General features: G+C 34.8%; 1 protein-coding gene across 1 annotated transcript; it reads right to left on the minus strand.

The window, feature by feature from the left end:
* Positions 1-1,449: 1,449 nt before the first annotated feature.
* LOC121320770 (OX-2 membrane glycoprotein-like) lies at positions 1,450-20,084 on the minus strand. The gene is made up of 7 exons (XM_041259388.1): positions 19,992-20,084; positions 17,701-17,773; positions 14,521-14,847; positions 11,864-12,190; positions 10,340-10,618; positions 8,715-8,820; positions 1,450-2,125 (listed from the first exon to the last, which is right to left on the minus strand). The coding sequence occupies exons 1-6, from the start codon at positions 20,001-20,003 to the stop codon at positions 8,717-8,719; spliced, it is 1,122 nt and encodes a 373-aa protein (XP_041115322.1). The 5' UTR covers positions 20,004-20,084; the 3' UTR covers positions 1,450-2,125; positions 8,715-8,716.
* Between the last annotated feature and the right edge of the window lie 1,088 nt (positions 20,085-21,172).

The raw sequence follows: 21,172 nt of genomic DNA on the forward strand, positions 1-21,172 counted from the left end.
TTTTGTTCAGAATTCATATAGTACAGTGTAGTAAACCTTAGCGGTTTTTTTTTTTTTTTTTTTTTAAGGGAAGCCTATTGAAAGCATTTAGACTTATTGTTTTTTTTTTTATGCATGAGAACAGAATGGGTTTTGTAAAAACGAAGGCAAAAGAAGAAAGATTCTTGGGCCAAAATCCTGGTTGATGACCTGTAAACTGGATTCACACAGTGGTATCTTTGATTTACTACTGTTCCAAATTCTGTTTTCATCTCACCAAGAATTGCCACAGTTTGTTCTTTGAAAAAAAATAAAAGACCTAATGTTATGTTGCACATAAGAAGTTTGGAAAGTAATGCCCTCATATTTTAGTTTAAATATTATCTTTCCAGTTGTTGGTATTGTCTCACCAACTTTGTTTTCATGGCCTAGTTCAGGCTGGTGTTTGCCAACACTGTAAAGATATCAAGCCAGCAGTGTCTGCCAGCAGCTTGTTGATCTACCAAAGGCAACCTACCTATCCACTTTTCCATGGATACTGTACTTGCACACTCACAATTCTTCATAAAAACCAGCAACGGCTTGTGATTCTTCTCTCTTAATTGCATTAGAAGTTCCTATCTATTCCGACTCTTACTTTGGTTTTCCACTTTCTTTTGAATTTTTTTTATTTTTTTTTTTTATCCACACAGTATTTTTTTTATATTTAACATAGTTTTAATTTACAGTACTCATACCATAGAGGTTATTTTATGAAATAATAAAGAAGTCACAAAATGTAAAATATAGCAGACATATACTGAGCAAAACCAGACAAGGACAACATTTAATTAGATTTTTTTCCTTGGGAAAATAAATTCATCAATGTTAATCTCAGATTACATTTCTATTCCCTTTGGAAAATGTATTGAGTTGGGCCCTTATAAAAAAAAAAATAAATAAATAACAAAAAAAATGCTTTTAATGCTTAGTTTAAATTACACACAAGGCACTGTGTAAATACACAGTTATTACTGTCCTACTAACAAGTAAGTCACATTTATGAATACAGGGTAGTATAGGTGCTACAGGGCAGTACAGGGCTACAATGCAAGATTAATATTTAAATGCAGTATAGTTTATAGTAAGTGCAAATAATACTACTAAAATACAATATGAACTAGGATGAAACAAGTTATGATTACAACAAGTAATATCTCCTATTGCATATTAGTAGTGCAAGGCTAGTGCATTAGCTGAGGATCCAGTAATGTGGTACATAGGCCAGGCAAGTCCAGTGCAAAGTTGGAGGGGTAGATCAAGATATCTACAAGTGCAGTCTAAACAAGTGAATCTTGAGTTTATAATATCCCAAAAACTCTGGTAATGTAATTATTCCAGCTAAAACACAAACTTCACACTTCTGTCATGTAAATGTCTGTGCTTATGAACTGAAAAAGACAACAACCCCCCCCCCCCCCCCCCCCCCCCAAAAAAAAAAAAAAAAACCTGACCCACCAACTTCAGATATAACATGCTATTTTCTGTGTTGCCTTACAAGATCATTATACATTATTGGATTTGTTTGTTTTCTTGCATAATGTTGATAACATGTTACCATGGGTTTATTACAATGGATTCCAAGAACCTCTGAATAAAAGACAAACAACAAACCAGAAGAACCAAGCTTGTGTAAGACTGTATTTAAGTATATAGTGAGAAACTAAAGAAACCTTCCTTAATGTTACTGTTGTGAAGGATCTAGAATAAATACTTGTGGTCTTAGAACAATCAGTAATTGGAACTGGAAATGTATGCAGCGAAGATGTGAATTACTGGAAACCTTAAACTGGTTGGGTTAAAAATGCTTGAATATTATACTTCGTGTTACTGTAATTTCTAACCCTAAAATAACACACTGGGCACCACGTGGCTTATTTCTAGTATTGTATTTAGACTATATTTAAGCAGAATTTTACAAACAAAGTGATATATGAAGAGATATTTTCGTTTTAGGAGGTCATATCTGGGACTGAATGAACTGAATATGACCAACTGGAATTATCCAGAAATATGTGACATGGGTGACATCATTTTTTCTTTCTATACAGTGTGCTGGCGATAGTGTATTTCCTTCTGTAGCTGCCTTCAGTAATCATCCATCAGTCTGCAAAATAAACATTTGAATTGAATTAGTCACTGTAACAACACCTTTTCTTTCCTTCTCTAGAATGTTATTGTTGAACAAAATACCCCCAAAAATACAACAAAATATGTATGGTATGTATGTATTTTTTTATTATATTATCCGAGCCACTGAAAAAACACAGCATAGAGTATGATTACATTTCTGACACTGGTCTGTCTGTCATTTTTTTCTTCTTGCAAAACACACGTTTCTCAGGGACAATGAATCACTTTTGATGCTATCTGGCATTTTCATTGCATCCGCATCAATCCAGGATTTAAAAGACCCAACCAATGAAAATATCAAGAACATTGTAAAGCAATGCAACAGGAACACCCTGCTGGATTTATCTACATACCAGCTTGATTTTTTTTATTTTTTATTATTATCTTAGCAGAAATGCTTGCCACTTTTTAATTGTTCTTATCTGAAGGCTGTAAAAGCTATTTTGTCTTGGCAGCTTCACTCACCCTTTTTCCCTAGCCTCTACGCTGTATGAACCTCCAAGAACAATCGCACAATATATATGGTCTTTTGTCTGCTTTGTATGTTAGGTGTATATTTGTTTACATATTATTCATTCACACCTTCTCAATTGCATTACAATAAATGTTGTGTGTATAATAAATCAAACGTATTAATCTGTCAAGTGGCTTTGGAGTGAATGTGTTTATGTAACACATCATATATTGAAAGTTAACATCATGATTGACACACAATAAGTTGCTATACACCTAAATATTGATACTAAGCTGCAACAGTGTGTAAGGGTAAGTAAATAAAATATTTCTACCACACAAGATGACATTAAATCCACTGTGTAAAACTTCTTTATACTATACTGAAATATTGTTTCAATTTAAATAAATCATTTCACGATAAATAACTACTGGTACATACCATAGAACAAATGAAATGCTATCAAAACAGATCACCCTTTCTTTTTTATTTTGAACATGGAATTTAACAAATCAGTAACACAGCCTGAAAATGATTCCCAGTGGACAATACAAGGTTTAGGGATACCACAAAATAGAATTCAATAGCAATAGTAGTACGTAGTAATGCAATAATCCAATTAAAAAAACAAAAACAAACAGACTTGAATGTGGTATAAATAGGTTACTGTCTGGAATATTATACTGTAATCATGATGCACAATGACTTAATATAAGTCTTGGTGAGTCTTCATCATTCCTGGGAAATGATACAATGCAATATTCCAAGCAGTAGCCTGCGAATTCCATATGGGAGTACAAAAATGGAATTCTAAAGCACAAAACATCTCAGAATAGACTGCAAGAAATAACAAACAAGTCTGATCCAAACTGTTTGTATCAATGGAAACCACTGTACCGCTTGAATCAGTTTCGAACAGTGTCTATGAGACTAACTCTGGCCTTTATATGTGTAACTAAGTTTGGTTATACTGTGTATTTCCCTAAATCTTAGTACACCTATCCCCACAAATAATATAACTAGACTAAATGCGCCGTATTGTTATTGTACTTAGTGACTTTAATAATAAATCTCCACAGGGGGAACACACAAGCAGAAATAATACAATTACAATAAAGGGTGACAGTACTTCGATCACTGTCATAATGTGGACCCCAATAGGTCCAAAAGCTAAGCGTCTGTACCACGAATATTACAGCTAAAATAAAATTCTGAATAAATTGTACTTTTTTTTTAACTGGTTTCTGTTTTTTTTATTTATTTTTTATTGATTTGTGTAAGAATGTGAATATAGTGAATGCAAAATGTTCATATAAAAGATCTGCAAGAACAGCGAGTAATCTAATTGACTTTGTATACAGTGTTAAAATAACAAGATTAATAGTAGACTCATTTTCTTTTAAAGGTCACCATTATGCATCATTATCTGACAAGATCAAAAATAGGGAAGTGTGACAGATATGCTGGCAACAGTAATCTCCAAAATAAAGCTTTATCTTTTTGAACAAATTACCGGTAATTCTATGAGAAATACTGCCACTACTTTTCTTGGCATATTGTCTGTCTGACTGGTTTTTGCCTGAAACTTCCTTTGTCAGTCTTTTTTCTTAATTTAATTATCTGGTTGAAATACAAAACACACTGGTTAACTAACAGACTAACAAGCAGAACCATAAGAACATGAAACCTTAAGCATTAAGTGTTTGCCACAATAGGGTTAAGAAATACAGGCTGTATATACAGTATATTAACGTTTAGGGATTTGCAACGTGATCCCTAAAATCATATTATATCAAACCATTTCTGACAACCTTTCTCATACTGTATTCCACTAGGTAGAATTCTTTCCAGCTGAAAAGCCCAGCTTGATTGCAGATGTAGCCCGATTGTATTTTGGTGTTTGCTGGGTGTATAGTGGAAGTGCTTTACTTTTACTGTAAGTTCATCCCAGACCTAATACAGAGACTATAAGTAATGAAGAAGAGCATGCAGCAGTGAAGTTCAAGAATGTAGCTGGTTTATAGGTCTTCTCACACACATGCGCCGCTCCTAAACTAAGTGTTTTCAACTAAATATAACGATAACCATATGCCTTCTTGAATAAAATAATATTGCAATGAGCAGAAATATGCATTTTCACACTGCAATATACTTTACTGACTGCTATAAAAATATGAAAACAAACTTACTGATTAACTTTAATATCCAATATCGCACTCTACTGGTGAGACAACACCGACCTTTCCTTACAAGGTTTTTTTAAATTTAATTTTATTGCTCTTTGGGAAATATCACCCTTGTGCTAATTTGTCTTTAAATGTACATAATAATGTGCTGGATAGACCTGTTTGTTTGGGCAAGGGTACTTTCTTGGCAAAGTCACAATCCTATGGCTGCTAATCAACTGTTATGTAGTCATGGGAAACTGAATTTATTTTCAGCTGGGATTGTACAGAGGAGTCTTTTTTTTATTATTTGTTACCCTGGTTTTTCTCCACAATTTAGTGTGCCCAATTATTATCTGTATCCCCGGCTCACTGCTCACAACCCCCCTGCTGACTCAGGGAAACGGCAGCTGGAGGACAACACAGATGTTGCAGCTCCACTATAGAACCACAGATGCCCTATCGGCCACAGGGGTTGCTGATGCGTGGTGAGCCATGGATTCCCCTGCCAACCTAAGCCCTCCCTACCCGGGCAGCACTAGGCCAATTGTGCTCCGCCCCCTAGAAACCCCCAGTCATAGCCTGGACTTGAACTTGCGATCTCCAGGCTATAGGGCACATCCTGTATTCCACGCAGAGAGCCTTTACTAGATGCGCCATTCTGGAGCCCTCAGAGGAGTCATTATTTACAAATCTGGCATTTAGCATTACAAGAAGGAAACTGCTTCGGGTTTAATTGCTTTTAGAAAATGGCTGTGTTATATTTAAATCTTTCTTTTTTATTTTATGCAGCACTAGTTTATAGTAATAAATACATACAAACATTTCCTCAACATTCTATGAGTAATGCGGTTTGTTTAGAATTCCATATGTGGTCTGGTAGCCTTCAGGCTTCATTATCACAGTTTTTTCCTCATCAGGAAAAAAGATGCCAGGGTCCGTTTACTATATCTACCTTTGTATTAAGAGTAATATTCTGTTCTTAAGAATTTCTGTGGGACAAGAAATTCCTGTGCCCGTCACATTCTATTGATAAGCTGTAAAGGAAATGGTTACTCCAAGCATTTCCTGTTAGCCTTGTTTAACCTTGAGTACACATTGCCATATCTTCACGGTGTTTTACCAGTTAAGAAAAAAAAAAACACACACAAAAAAAAAAAAACTGTTACACAATACATTTAATCCTAGAAAACAAAATGCAGTAGTTTTTGTTGTTCTTAAATCGAGACAAGCAGACAAACGCAAGTCTCAAGACAAATTAATTCAATTTCATTGTTACTGTCACCTTAACATTTTATTCTGTTTGCAATCATGTTGACTGCTTCTTATTACAATTATGCAAATACGGTATTTTCTAGAAGTGAAAGCAAGCAGTTACTCAAGAAAAATAAACACAAGAAATAATCACATCAACAGCACTGTTTTCATGGCTGCTCTGTAGTACAGCCCTGCCTACCAAATACCCCATTATTATCCACAGATGCAAAAGACAAAACTAATTGTGCTTTAAAAATCCTTTAACTAAAAAGAGAAAAAAAATATATTCCTAGGCGATTTTTTTAAAATTCAGAAATCAATAAAATAATAACCTGATCTTAACCCTGACAATAGGAAGCATGTATGAACTTTAAGTGGTTTCCAAAAAGGTGAGTTCAGATGTAATCAATTACATTCTGATAGTCGCTTCAGTACAATACTGGTGTGCAAAGCACATGTTTTTTTAAATCATTACCCAAATGTAAAAATGCATTATAAATAGGACATCCTAGTTATCAACTATCAAGCATCCAATATTATGTACCCCTGTGTATTGGAGTGAGGTATTTTATTAGATTTTAGTATTAAATACCTATTATATTGGACCAATGCCACCTACATTGTCCCAGGCATTTTTTTTCTGTCATTCCAAGTCAGCAAATAAATGTGCAGCAGATGTCCCCTAACATTACCCAGCTTTGCAGCTGCTAACTATACGACAAACACCAACAAGCTCACATTAAACTAAACAAACTTCTCACAGCCTTGCTCAGTGATGTTACAAAAATGTGTTTTTGTTGAAAGTGTCATGTAGAGAGAAAATGCTTTGGCCAGGAACACATTGTATCTTGTTAGTTTACATCTGTGATGGTTTTAACAAAAATGGTTGCAGCCTAATGCACAATATTAAACAGGTTTTGGAGCGCCCTAACAAACCTTAAACATATGGCTCCTGCAAGTGTATCATTATTGTAATTTCAGCCGTGTATGCGTGTTTCATTAAATTATTATTATTATTATTATTTTTTTTATTTTTTATTTTTTTCTTAGTTTAACAATAACCATATTGCTTGTACAGTTTTCTTGTGATGCTTGCTATCTCTACTCAGATGCTTTTCAGCTCTACTGTAGTTAAAATACCAGCCAGTTAACACAGCTGGATCAGTCAAAGTGTCTTAATGCTAGCAAGCAGCATTTTATTTAGCATAGTCCTCATTTCTCCTCTTCAGAGACAGACAACTCCAAAGTAACAAGTCATTCATTTAGAATGGGAGGGGGGCACTACTCTTTTTCCTGCTTCTGGTAGTGTTTGCTACTGTGTCCTGTTATCTAGGGAATTACATTCCCTTTTCCTGATGAGGTGGAAGTCAGTACTTTCGTGCTGAGCTGTTTCCCATAAGGTGTTGCTCACAGTGTAGTTATTTTAAAACTATATTTCTATTCCAATTATATGTGTTGTGCTGTATTTGAGAAGTTAAGAAAAAAGGCGGCCAATGCTTATCATTGGTTGTCTTTTGTGTCAGGGCTTGAATCTGGAATTCTTTCTCATCCCCTTCTTCTATGCCGCCTCAGCTGCAGCTGTACATCCATTCAGGCCTGGGGGTGACTTTTCTTTAAAACAGAGGTGTTGGTTTGTTCTTGGTTTAACAGGGCAGAGGTTGGGTGCAATCTGGCCACCACCCACTCCTCAAGCAAATGTCTTATCCGCTGCACAAAGCAGTTTAACTTCCTCTCACCAGCGAGGGTCAGAATGTGTAATGACAGTAATTATTTAGCTTATAAATGAACTAATCAGGGTTTCCTACTAATATCTTGAATTTAAATTATACTAAGTTAGGATCGAGAAATTAGAGGTCTAATGCAATACCTTTTGATCCTCTGTCTGTTCATGATTTTAAGATATTACGTACAGCTATGGCCAAAAGTTTTGCATCACCCTATAGAATTAACTCGTTTTGCTTCGTAAAGTCGAATATAACCTGCTGGACAATGTTACGTTAACATATTGAATGACATACCACTTTGTAACTTTTCATAAACTTAACGTAAAACTGACAAAAATGGTCAAATGTGACATTTTGAAATCTACCATGAAATACTGCACTACAATTATGGCTTCCGGTAGACTTTTGCAATATCATTTTGTAATTTCATACACGATATGAAATAAAACATTTAAATTATGTTCATATATATATATATATATATATATATATATATATATATATATATATATATATATATATATATATATATATATGACTATATATATAATCTATGCATGGACCATATAATTACTTCATAGAAATCTAAATGTAATAAAATTGAGGAAAAAATACAACACATAAAAAACATTACAGTATGGACATTTTCTCTAAAACATTATTTAACCTCTCAATTTTTTGATGATGTCACTGAACAGGGGAAATAGGCTTAGTTGTGCAGGTATGTGGCACATTTTATTATCCAATATTGTATTATTCTGTTCAGAGGTAGTAGTATTAGGCATATTGCCTTTTCTCAGGCATTGTCCTTTGACCTTAGTCCAGAAGGTGCTGTAGTTACAGTACCAGTCCCATATTGTAACACTGATCACACAAAGTGTCTTTCTATTAGTAAACATCATTTTATTATAAATCAGTTTACAGTTATCATTATTTACTATTAGAAGTTAAAACTGAACTTACCATCAGTCCTTATGTACCAGACATCTCCACAAACATACAAATAAACAGAAGACGAGTAATGCTGTGCAAACCATCACAGCTATGAGAATATTCCTGCCACTTGGTCCTGTAACCAAAACAAAAGCATGTTGTTTCTGACATTGTTCTTCCTGAAAGTACACTTGCTATACAGTAGTCTTTTCAATAATAGGTTGTATTTGCATATAAATTACGTTAGAAGTCAGAATCTGGTAAATCTTACATTTCACTGTCAACATTTACAATGTAAGGTGGCAAATGTCTAGAATTATGAAGAAATATATTGCTTTTTGGATTTCTATCGAAGCTTATTGATAAAAGCACTTGGTTATTCTTGAGATTTACTGGTAAATGTCCAAAGTAAACCAATATTCAGACTTTTACTGTAACACACACACACACACACACACACACACACACACACACATATATAATGTATGCAGAAGGTTTAAATGATTAAAAAAAAAAACCTTCTTCAGCTGTGTAGAAAGCAGTTATACCTTCTTTCAACTCTCTCTCTCTCTCTCTCTCTCTCTCTCTCTCTCTCTCTCTCTCTCTCTCTCTCTCTCTCTATATATATATATATATATATATATATATATATATATATATACATATATACACAAGTACATGTTTTGTTTACATGTGTGCTGAACACTATGTGGTTTACTATAGTTTCCCAGAGGAACATATTATTAAAGGACTAAAATAACTTTGGCCAACTTTCATAAAAACACCAGCCACCGGTATTCTTAGACACAGTGATCATTTAACATATTGGGTTTATTACAGAGTAGTGGTGGTTTTGCATGGTTACAAAACACGAGATGGGATGGCAAAATGTATTTGGTGGTTCATCTGCAGATCACTTGGAGATTGTTCAGTAATCTTTTTAAAAATTTCATTATATACGATATATATATATATTATATATATATATATATGTATATATATAAAGATGGAAAACATGGCCTACAGATGGTTTCCTTAGTATTTCCTGAGACATTAAATCCTATGAATTCCTTCATAATCAATCTGCAAAAGCAGTAAAGATTTAAAGAGTGGTCTTCAAATTGTATTAAATGCATTCACCACAGTACATTTCAATTTATTTTTATTGATGTCTGTTTTCTACATTTGTCTACATTATCAGACATTAAATTATTAAGAAGACAGGCTTTATTGATTGAGTAGAATAAACAGTGAACTGGTAGGGAGTAGAATAAACAGTGAACTGGTAGGGAGTAGAATAAACAGTGAACTGGTAAGGAGGGAATTTACTGCATTTCATTGCGTCTGGAATCGAGGAACATTTTATTATAATACAAGGCAGCTGTTCTTTGATTGGTGACATGAACCATGAATTTTTATGATCATAAATGCATGCCTGTATATGGATTTAAGTACAAAAAACAGTACCTCAGCGCACTGACCCTCATACACACAGCTGGATACTGAGTATCGGCTTGAGGGTTTGAGTGCTTTCAAGTGTCTAGTTTTATACCTAAAATTATAAATCGAACCCAGGCTACTGCAATACTAATTTGTAGTACTGGAATCCACAGACTGTGAATGTGACACATTTAAATATACTTAATAGCACTCACCTTGATCTCTCATAGACACTGTGATTGGACTCTCCAGACCTGGATGTCGGACCACGCAAATTATATCATCTTCAGAAACGCTGGTCTGCACAAACAAGCTGCTAACCACTAATGTGATCCCATGCAATGGAAGCATTTCACTGGTAGTGGTGACATTTTCTGTGTTATTTCTTCCTGCAATATTCCATGTAATCTCTGGTGCTGGTTTAGCAGAGGCTGTGCAGTTGGCTTGGATTCCATCTTGTAAACGTTTAACGTGTAGTTTTGGTTCAGGCAAAACTACAACATGAAATAAGAAAATATATTTAAAAACATGAATGAAAGTTGAATATTAAAGTAAGTTTGCTAAAGATTGGTACTAAAACAAGGCAGTTATCATCTCACATTGTAGTGTGTGGCAGACAGTTAAATAGTTACATTAAATATATAATGTAAATCAGAGTAATACTTAACATACTAGATGTTGCACTTTATGTTCGCAAGAGGAGCATTTTTAAAACTAGGTTTGTTCTTATTTGGTCTCTTAGGCTATAATGTATACACTTCCCAGTACAGTTGTTTTTAATTATCATTCTAAGCACAGCAGATCTGGCTTATATCTTTACAATAACTGTTCTTCGGGACATGGGACCTGTGATAAGGGTGTGTAAATCCTGTAACGTTAGCATAGGCTATGTTTACAATGACTTTTGATGAATGGAACCTTCTTTTTTTATAATGATAATGTCATCATACTGTGCTTTTCTAGATTTTGGAAATTAAGTACATATTCCAAGCATGGAATGCCTGGAGAGTCGAGACCAATGCCAGCTTTGTACCATTAATTCATCAAATTCCAGGAACACGTTGAAGAAATACCATCTTACTTAGACATAAATACACTTCCTTATCTCCTGGAAAGAAATACAGATTGCATAACTTCAGAGCAAATAACGGCTAATAAGGGCTAATGAAACTCCATATAAAAAAAAAAAAATGTGCCGGCCAGGGAAAGGGCACTGATTTATTTGTCTCAGAAATTTAGTTTCAGAAAGTTGACATAATCTCAAAACAGGTTGATCTGTTTATACTGTACATATACCAATTACAGATCAACACAGTATATAGTGGGATATACACACCTTCAGACTGTCACTGATTAAACCATTGAAATCTCAGCAGCAAGCAAAACTCTCTGTGCAGCGCAATCAATAAAGCCATAGATTATGATCTTTAAGATTGTAACATTGAATCCTGCTGTTGAAACTACTTTAATACAAAGGTGCTTATCTTATTATAATTATAGCAGTTAAATTCTCTCTTTGAAAATTGAACTGATTTGGAGTTAAATTTGCTCCCTCAATTTTTGTTGTAAACATAGCCATAGTTATTTTTTCCCCCTTAAGATTCATAGTGATTGTCCTATGATCTAAAAGTGAATGTTGTCAGGTACTGTAGGTATAGTTTTATTTAATTTTGGGAGTGGAAGAAGCTTTTGTAAATTTGCATGATACAAATAAAAAATATATTAAAGACTCAACTTACCATATACAGTCAAGCATGTACTCCCATTCTTCGCTCCATGAGGAAAGATATCAAATTCGCAGAGGTAACATGCTTCATCACGTACTGTTACTGTTTTTATAGAAATAGCAGTGTTGCTTAGTCCAGGATTAATACTGAATTGATCTTTAAATTTATCATTGATATTCTCTCCAAATCTTATATTGTATGAAGCCAGGTCCTCAAGTTTGTTGTTTTGCAAAATTTTCCACCTGACTTGGTGAACACTCTTGGGTATCCCATAATAACACTTCAAGGTAACAGGCTGGCCCACACCTGCTGTCACATTTCCTCCAGTCTTAACCTGATCTGCAAAATAAACGATTAAGTTAATTTGTGGTGGGAAAAAAAGACCTAATCAATGGGGTCTATTCAAGTGACTTCAATGCTACTGCCACTCAAATCAATAAAAAACCCATCACACAACCAGAAGTTTCATGTGTTGTTACTGAAAGAAATGAATTGAAGAAACTTTACTATCGTCAGGAATTACCCTTAATAAAGTTACCCACAGTAAAAGCACAGCAAAATGTAATAAAGCACAATGAAAGCATGGTATAGCATAGGTAAGCATGGTGAAGCAGTATAGCAAAGCACATGTAAAAGCATGGCAAACCAGGGTAAACTGTGGTAAAGGCAAAGTACAACCATGGGAAAAGTATAGTGAAAGTGCAAAAATACTGTGCAAAAATCCAGTGGTAAACCTTTTAAGGGTAGGATCCAAACCTGTCTAATTCACCTTGTCTCAGAGCTGCAACCTATTTACCGATCAAGAGGGTTTTTTCACCAGCTAAACCTAAGTAACAGATTTTACCAAGCTACTGAAACCTAGAGACAAGTGGATATTTCACTAGATATTTATAAATGTTCTGCATGTCAGTGCGCACATGATAATTCTGAGCTTGAATCTGATAGAATGAGATGAAAACAAACACAATGTACGAATAGCTGACGAGTAGCTTGGATGAGAAGAACACTATGGAATATTGTTGTAGTGAATGTTCTCATTTTGAGAACATGCCTTCCCACTGACTTAGCAAATGCTGTTCAGTACCATATCTGCTTCTTTGATGAGAACAAGTTTTGCAAAGCCTAAATTCATAAAATTCCCTCAAAAAAATAATAATAATAATAATACTCAACACATACAGAGATTGTTTGTTTGGCTAAGATCCCTACGATTTAACTTTTCCACCCTGCCAATCTGTGTCCGGTCAATTCCCACATTGCTAACATTGTGCCATACTGGAGGTGATCCAGATAGGTGTGGTTAAGGGCCAGGTGGGTTAACATTTTCACCGTGGGATCAGGAAACGCTGTCCTGTGTAAATAATGTTTGAAGTGGTCTGCTTACATTAGGAGCAAGTAGAAAAAAAAAGGAAATATAAAAAATTATAGGACGGAACAATCGTGCTCCTTGCTGTGTCCTCTAACTCGGTCTGGAAATAGTTCAATTATGAGTAGGCAGCCATCCATAAAAGCAAATTCATCTTGAAATCATGAAAAACACAAACAAATGCAATTCTTTTACTAGGGTGCCTCACTGAGGCTGTGTATCTCCACTGAGACATACTGTGGAAAGGGGTTGCACTGTATGCATGTTTTGTATACAAAGTGTTTGCATCAATTGTATATCTATAAACCGCTTGTCTAATTGTCATGACATTTGCAGTGGCCCTTTTTTTTAGCACAATTTATATACTGCATTATAATCTCATACATAATTTTAGAGTTTAGCATATATCTAGCGAACCTCTTGTCCAGATTTGATTAAACGCAAAAGACATTTTTAGCTAAAAGGGTAGGGTTTTTAGCTGAAGGTAATGAATACATCAAAACCTCAGGATCTTCCATAATCCAGCAATATGACACAAAATAATAATAATAATAATAATAATAATAATAATAATAATAATAATAAATGAGGACAACCCGTAGAGCAATCACGAGCACAAGACTTGGACTTGATTCAGTACTTCAGCTGTTGCAGAGCTTGTAGCTGAGATAATGTACGGAATCTAGTCTCCTATCACAACTTTGGTTTAGAGGCACCAATATAAACATGAGTGCTCCAACTCTAGTTATACAGTAACCTTCAGGGCTAATGAACCAAAAATGTAATTCCAACACAGGAAATGTACTGGAGGACAGATTGTTAAGACAGTGGTCTTTACCCCACTCACAGGTTTTCTCTATCAGGGATTTCAAAAGCACTCTTTACCTTTACAGTAGGTGGCAGGGCTCACATTTCCAGGTTTCTGGAATCAAGTGACTCATGAGAGACACAGGAATTGCTTGTTGCTTGTAAAAGATGCTTAGTTTAGGACTCCCTTCCTTGCTTCCACTTGTCACCATTAGTAATCAACTGTGCTTAATTTGTCACTGTTCTTGACATACACTTCAATTGTCTCATTACAACCTTAAATAAGGTGAAAGCTTCCTTTATTACAGAAGCTATTTATCAGGCAATGCTGTAATGTGTTTTGTACTATGGTAGAGAACCCTAATGTGCTGGCCTTTATAATTCTGGGAACTGCAGTACTGAGTGATCGAAATGAAACCAAAACTGTAGTGTAACTGATTTCTGTATTAACGGGAAGACTCTCAAAAACACAATTAATCATGAAAACAAAACTTACCAGTTATACTGATGCATGTCTTCTCACGATGCTCCCCTTCTGGGTAGGTATCAAATAAGCACGTGTAGCATCCCTCATCAGTAACTGTGATATGGCTGAAAGTAATGGAACTTGATTCTGGCTTGTAGAGGGATATATTTAATCTGCCACGATATTCTTCACTGACCACTGCATTGTCATTCTGGTTGTTTGAAGCAATGATCTCGTCTGGGTTCTTCTGCCATCTGACCTGTTTTACTACAGTTCCAGTTCCTATGGTCACATTACATCTGATGGTAAGAGGTTGGTCCAGGATTGCTGTTATGTTCCCCTGTGTTATCACTTCAGCTGAAACAGAATTGGTAAAAGCATTTCTAAAATCATGATGATTGTTAAGCAATTTCAATCACAACAAAGCTTGATGTGTAAAATGTGTATATATATATATATATATAATATATGTATATATATATATATATTATATATATATATCTATATATAAAAACTATATATATAATTATTGATATATATATATATATATATATATATATATATATATAAATAGCTCTATATAAAAATTAAGAGACCACTGCAAATTTTTTCTTAAATCAGCATCTCTACATGTATGGCAGCCATTCCATTCCAGTGTCTGTTGAATTCCATCACAGGCACACCTCATTCTACTGAATGAGATACTGATTAGGGGATCACCTGAACCAAATCTTATTTAACGAGGAAAAGTATAAAAACCACTCCTGTGGTCATCACTATCCTCTTGCAATAGGATCAGCTGGATGGCAAAACAGTGCTAGTAGTACCTCAAAAGTAATTGGAATCAAAAAATAACTATTGACCATGCCCAAAGAGTTGAAAAGGAAAGTTTTGAGTGAGGAAAAGGGCTCAATTCTGGCTTTACTGGCAGAGGGATACAGTGAGCGTCGGGTTGCTTCCATCCTTAAAATTTCAAAGACAGCGGTTCATAAGAACAAGGTCAAGCAGCACACATTGGGGACAACAAAGCTACAGACCGGCAGACGGCGAAAATGACTCTCCACTGACTGGGATGACCGCCAACTCATTCGAATGTCACTCAGCAACCGTAGGATGACATCAAGTAACCTACAAAAAGAATGGCAAACGGCAGCTGGGGTGAAGTGCACGGCGAGGACGGTTCAAAACAGGCTCCTAGGGGCAGGGCTGAAGTCGTGCAAAAGACCATAAGGATTGGACCCTAGAGAACTGGAGTAAGGTCATCTTCTCTGATGAGTCCAATTTTCAGCTTTGCCTAACACCTGGTCGTCTAATGGTTAGACGGAGACCTGGAGAGGCCTACAAGCCACAGTGTCTCGCACCCACTGTGAAATGTGGTGGAGGATCGGTGATGATCTGTGGGTGCTTCAGCAAGGCTGGAATCGGGCAGATTTGTCTTTGTGAAGGACGCATGAATCAAGCCAAGTACAAGGTTGCCCATGAAGAAATGCCCTTCTGCTCTGACAATGTTCCCCAACTCTGAGGATTGGTTTTTCCAGCAGGACAATGCTCCATACCACACAGCCAGGTCAATCAAGGTGTGGATGGAGGACCACCAGATCAAGACCCTGTCATGGCCAGCCCAATCTCCAGACCTGAACCCCATTGAAAACCTCTGGAATGTGATCAAGAGGAAGATGGATGGTCACAAGGCATCAAACAAAGCCGAGCTGCTTGAATTTTTGCGCCAGGAGTGGCATAAAGTCACCCAACATCAATGTGAAAGACTGGTGGAGAGCATGCCAAGACGCATGAAAGCTGTGATTGAAAATCAGGGTTATTCCACCAAATATTGATTTCTGAACTCTTCCTAAGTTAAAACATTAGTATTGTGTTGTTTAAAAATGAATATGAACTTATTTTCTTTGCATTATTTGAGGTCTGACAACACTGTATCTTTTTTGTTATTTTGACCAGTTGTTATTTTCTGCAAATAAATGCTCTAAATGACAATATTTTTATTTGGAATTTGGGAGAAATGTTGTCAGTAGTTTATAGAATAAAACAAAAATGTTCATTTTACCCAAACACATACCTATAAATAGTAAAACCAGAGAAACTGATAATTTTGCAGTGGTCTCTTAATTTTTTCCAGAGCTGTGTGTGTGTGTGTGTGTGTGTGTGTATATATATATATATATATATATATATATATATATATATATATATATATATATATATATATATATATATATATATATATATATATTCCTTAGGCTTATTCTTTTTCTATAACCTTCCAAGAATGATACTGCACTGTACTCCAGGGCCTATAAAAATGAACATCGTAGATTGGCATCGTGAGTTACATTTTTGGTAAGCAAACTGGGGAACTGTGGGGAGGGTAAGTTGTAAGTAAAAGTAGGATTATATAGATAAAAATTAGCAACTTGAAAAAATATTTTTTGGTTATTATTTTGCAACGGAATGTTACAGCCTTTGTGTTGCAAAACAATAAATCAATTATAATTTACCTGATTAAAAGCAATTATATTCAAAGCCATGTTATTTATAAAGTAATAGTGTTTTGCCATATTTTAAATACCTAAAAACTTAACCTAGAAACATAGTTGCAGGATGGAGCACTTTCATTTTGTTCTTTAATTTTTGTATATTGTAGTACTTTTTTGTAACTTAGTTAGCTTCCCTCAGGTCTAAGATGCATATAATGCACTATTCTGTGTATCAATAAATGGCGTGACAATTATGGGACAGTCTATGCACAGAAAGGGTAACAAATATTAAGCATTACATTTCAATGCCATAATTATGGTTATAGTAGATCAAATGGTTCTTTATAGAGAGAGAGAGAGAGAGAGAGCACTTGTCTCCTGTTCATTAGAACCTTTCTTATACTGGATAGATTAAACCTTACAAAATACAAACTTCCTAGAAAGATAAGAGGATTTAGGTATTCATGTTTTGCTCTGCAGTGCAGTCTGCTAGAAAATATGCACTGGTATTGAATGTTATTATAGTTCTCCAAAACCTGTACAGTATGAAATATACTCATCAAAGCTTGTTATAACAACCAGCAATTGTGCGTTATGTTCTCTGACATACTGTATGACTGTGTGTAGATATTTTCAAACTGTAAGAGTCAAAACATCCATGTATATAAGAAAACGGTTTCATATGGAATGTGCTCTGCAAGCTTGTACTTTAACTTACCTTGTAACTGGGATACCAGAATCAGTGACACAATCAAGCACTGAAACAGTGAAACTCCAAGCTGTCCTTTATGCTAGAAAGAAAAGAGTGACAATCATGCAACATTAACTCATAACAGAAAAGGCACATTTATTAAAAACATATTTTATGGTGACTCTTAGCTGACTGTGGTTAAATTAGTTTTTTGTCATTTTTTTCACATTTATAGATTTATTTATTTAACTCATGGAGTAATATCTTGATCATAATAACCAGCTGCTCAATATTTACAGTACCAATGTAATGATTTCAAAACTTACAGAATTTACAAAATAGGTATTGGTAAACAAAGTTTATATACAGTAGAAGCTCAGATTTTTTTTATTTTTTTTTTTATTGTCTTCCACAAACATGGTCGAACTAAAATAGGAACCATGTGTCAACCTGCATAACCAAAAGACTGGCTGTAGGTGCTCAGCTGGCAGATGTTTCACAAGGAACAGTCTGAAAACTCTAAGAATTTTCTAGAGCAGTTCATGATGCACCCAACTACCAACAAGCATTTTTTTCCCCAGTTAGTTGTAAATAATGTTATGGTGTTCAATGTTTTTAATTCAGAGCCAAAAATATTTAAAACTGAGTGATATACACCAATTATTTACAACCATGAACACCAATTACCAGGAATGACCTAGCTTCCACTGGAGCACCAACAAGTAAAGGCAACAGTTATGGTTTGTTTACCTGCACTCCTGTCTAGACAGTGTGGTTTATAGGGTTAAACCTCTGCTGATGTTTTTAAACTCATATTTTACTCTTTTGATAGAACAAATAACATGTTTTATACATCTGACACATGGCAATGAGAAGATAAGAGTAACATGCTGCCTAATAAATAACTCGGGTTAACATACCAATTCCTGAAGGGATTTTATTATCCCTGTGATATACTTTTTATTGCCCCTTTACAGGAAAAAGAAAACAATGGCAATTCCTTTTTTTTTGTGTGCATTTCTGTAATAAAAAATGTTTTCATAATACAATTTGCCTTTTTTTTTTTTTTTTTTTTTTTTTGTTCCAAGCACTGGGGCAGTTCTGAAGCTGACACATTAATACCAATGCTTAGCAGTCCCATTCTTGGTCTTTACTGTTCTAAAGTAAAATGCATGTTGTCTGCACTCCTAAATTAATCTATACTCTGTACATCTTGTATGAGATTTTACATAAATCCTTTGAGCCCAATAAGAAGCCAGTAAATATGTGATACAATTAAGTCCATTCCCACACTTCACTTATCACCAGCTCACCAGCAGTTGCTGGAGTTTTCAGCAGGGGTGTCAGCTGCAGGGGTCACCTTCTTGACCCCTGCACATAGACCAAAAGTTTACCAACACAATGTTTTTCCTCAGTTTCCTGATTAAGTTTAGATAAAAGTATAGTGTTGCAGCATATTTTGTTAATTTTTCACTGTCATTAAGTTTCTGATAAAAAAATAAAGCTGCTTTCCTATCTTTACTCACAATGTGAAACATCAATTTTGTGTCAGATGGCATTGGACTAAAAAACAAAAGAACAACAATGCTCACTTGTCAAAGCAAAGGGCCAGTATTGCACCGCTGACATCAAGTTGAGTCGACAATCTGAGAGGAGTGATTACGGTCTGCCCGTCACATTGGATCACTGCAGCTGTATTTTTCAGTAAGCCTTTGTTCTCTTGATACCACTGCAGTGGTGGATATCTGAGATACTACTCGGTTCAGAATTCTGAACCTGAGGCACAAAATAGAAAAGACATGAAACTAACTAAAACTATTCTCTAATTTGACTATCAGGAAAGTTGGGCAGATTCTTCACTGACTATGTAGTCATCGTTTCTTAGGGGAACTACACTCTACAGAGAAGAAAGAGATGGGATCAGTAGGTTCAGCTAAGGTAACAGTAAAATACATTGTGTGGACCAAAAAACAACGACGCATATTTCAAAAGGGAAACATGCATTGTTTCCATTTACATAACAGGCTATGTGTATCCACTTTCCTTGACCCTCAGTCCCCTGTGGAGAGTAAGGCAATATGTCTCTTTGTTATGAAAGTCAACCTGTCAAAAACAAAGTTCTGCTTCCTCTTAATGTTCTGGATTTATTTTTTCCTTAGCAGTATTAAATGAGTCTATGTGGCTCTAAGTAATGAATACAAGTAAATGTACAGAGTACAGCGTGTTTCTAGACATGACTCTCTCATGAATAGAAAAACAATCAATGTGTTGACAGACTAATATCTGCATTACAGACTAATAAAAAAAGATGAGCTTACCTTTGTGAACATGATCAACTTTCTGTAAACGTGAAGACTGCTAAGAAAGCAAGCCCCATACAGCAGGACTGAGCCATGTTTTGGAATTGACGTATAAATGTCCCGCCCCTAGACTGCAGTGAGTAACAAAGTGCGCAATGGCATCTCAATGAGTGTGTCATTTCACAGTGTTTGTTATTATTATTATTATTATTATTATTATTATTATTATTATTATTATTATTATTATTATTATTATTATTATTACACTAATCAACATTTCAAATATACCTGCAAATAACTAACACTATGTTTTTCTTATCAAATTCAAAAGAAATCGCATTTTTTAATTATTTAATACTGTGAAGTGTTATTATTATTATTATTATTATTATTATTATTATTATTATTATTATTATTATTATTATTATTATTAAACTTCTTGAGAGAAAGTTATGCACATGAGTATTCATGATTTAATGCAGTCAGCGCAGCATTAGTGTAAAAAATTGAGTTGTTAAGCCACAATATTTTTACAGTAAAACTACTACGTTACCATTACGCGTCTGCATTATCTATACATTCAGATCATTTTAACAGACAATGGCTCAATAGTATTTAGACTTAGAAAAACCGCAACATTCTTATTTTATGATCGCACTGTTGTACCCTCAAAAGCCAAGGCATAAAGCATGTGCATAGCTGCCTAAAACACAACTGTCTGTTGTTCTCTACTTGAAGTCATGCAGCATATGTATCACACTGACAGTAGCCTACGTTTTAACAGTATTACTGAACAATATTCTATCTGTCTATCTATCTATATATATATATATATATATATATATATATATATATATATATATATATATATATATATATATATATATATATATATTTCCCAGGTTTAAAAGCCAAACCTGACATCTAGTGGTGAATTAAATTTCTTTCTGGAAGTCAATAAACTGTTCTTAACTGGCTGTGTTTTAACACTGGAATTCACACTTCAACTGATCTACGCTACTGCACTAATAGACAGAGACAGTGGTTATGCGTTGTCTGCTTAATAATGTTCTGGGAAAGCGTTGGAGATGTTTAAAGAAGTTGCATTTCTTTGATTTGGTTCAACAAAAACACCCCTGATGTGTCATGAGTTAATAGACACCCGTCTTATTCACACGTTCTGGACCAAATAATTTTTT

Source organism: Polyodon spathula, chromosome 9, assembly GCF_017654505.1.
Source record: "Polyodon spathula isolate WHYD16114869_AA chromosome 9, ASM1765450v1, whole genome shotgun sequence".
Classification (NCBI taxonomy): domain Eukaryota; kingdom Metazoa; phylum Chordata; class Actinopteri; order Acipenseriformes; family Polyodontidae; genus Polyodon; species Polyodon spathula.

What these genes read in the sequence shown, in the direction of transcription:
- LOC121320770 (XM_041259388.1), bottom strand. An exon ending in TCTGGTATCCCAGTTACAAG is followed by an intron (nt 14,848 to 17,700) that starts GTAAGTTAAAGT and finishes ATTCTGTTTCAG; the next exon opens with CTGAAGTGATAACACAGGGG. An exon ending in GACATGCATCAGTATAACTG is followed by an intron (nt 12,191 to 14,520) that starts GTAAGTTTTGTT and finishes TTTATTTTGCAG; the next exon opens with ATCAGGTTAAGACTGGAGGA.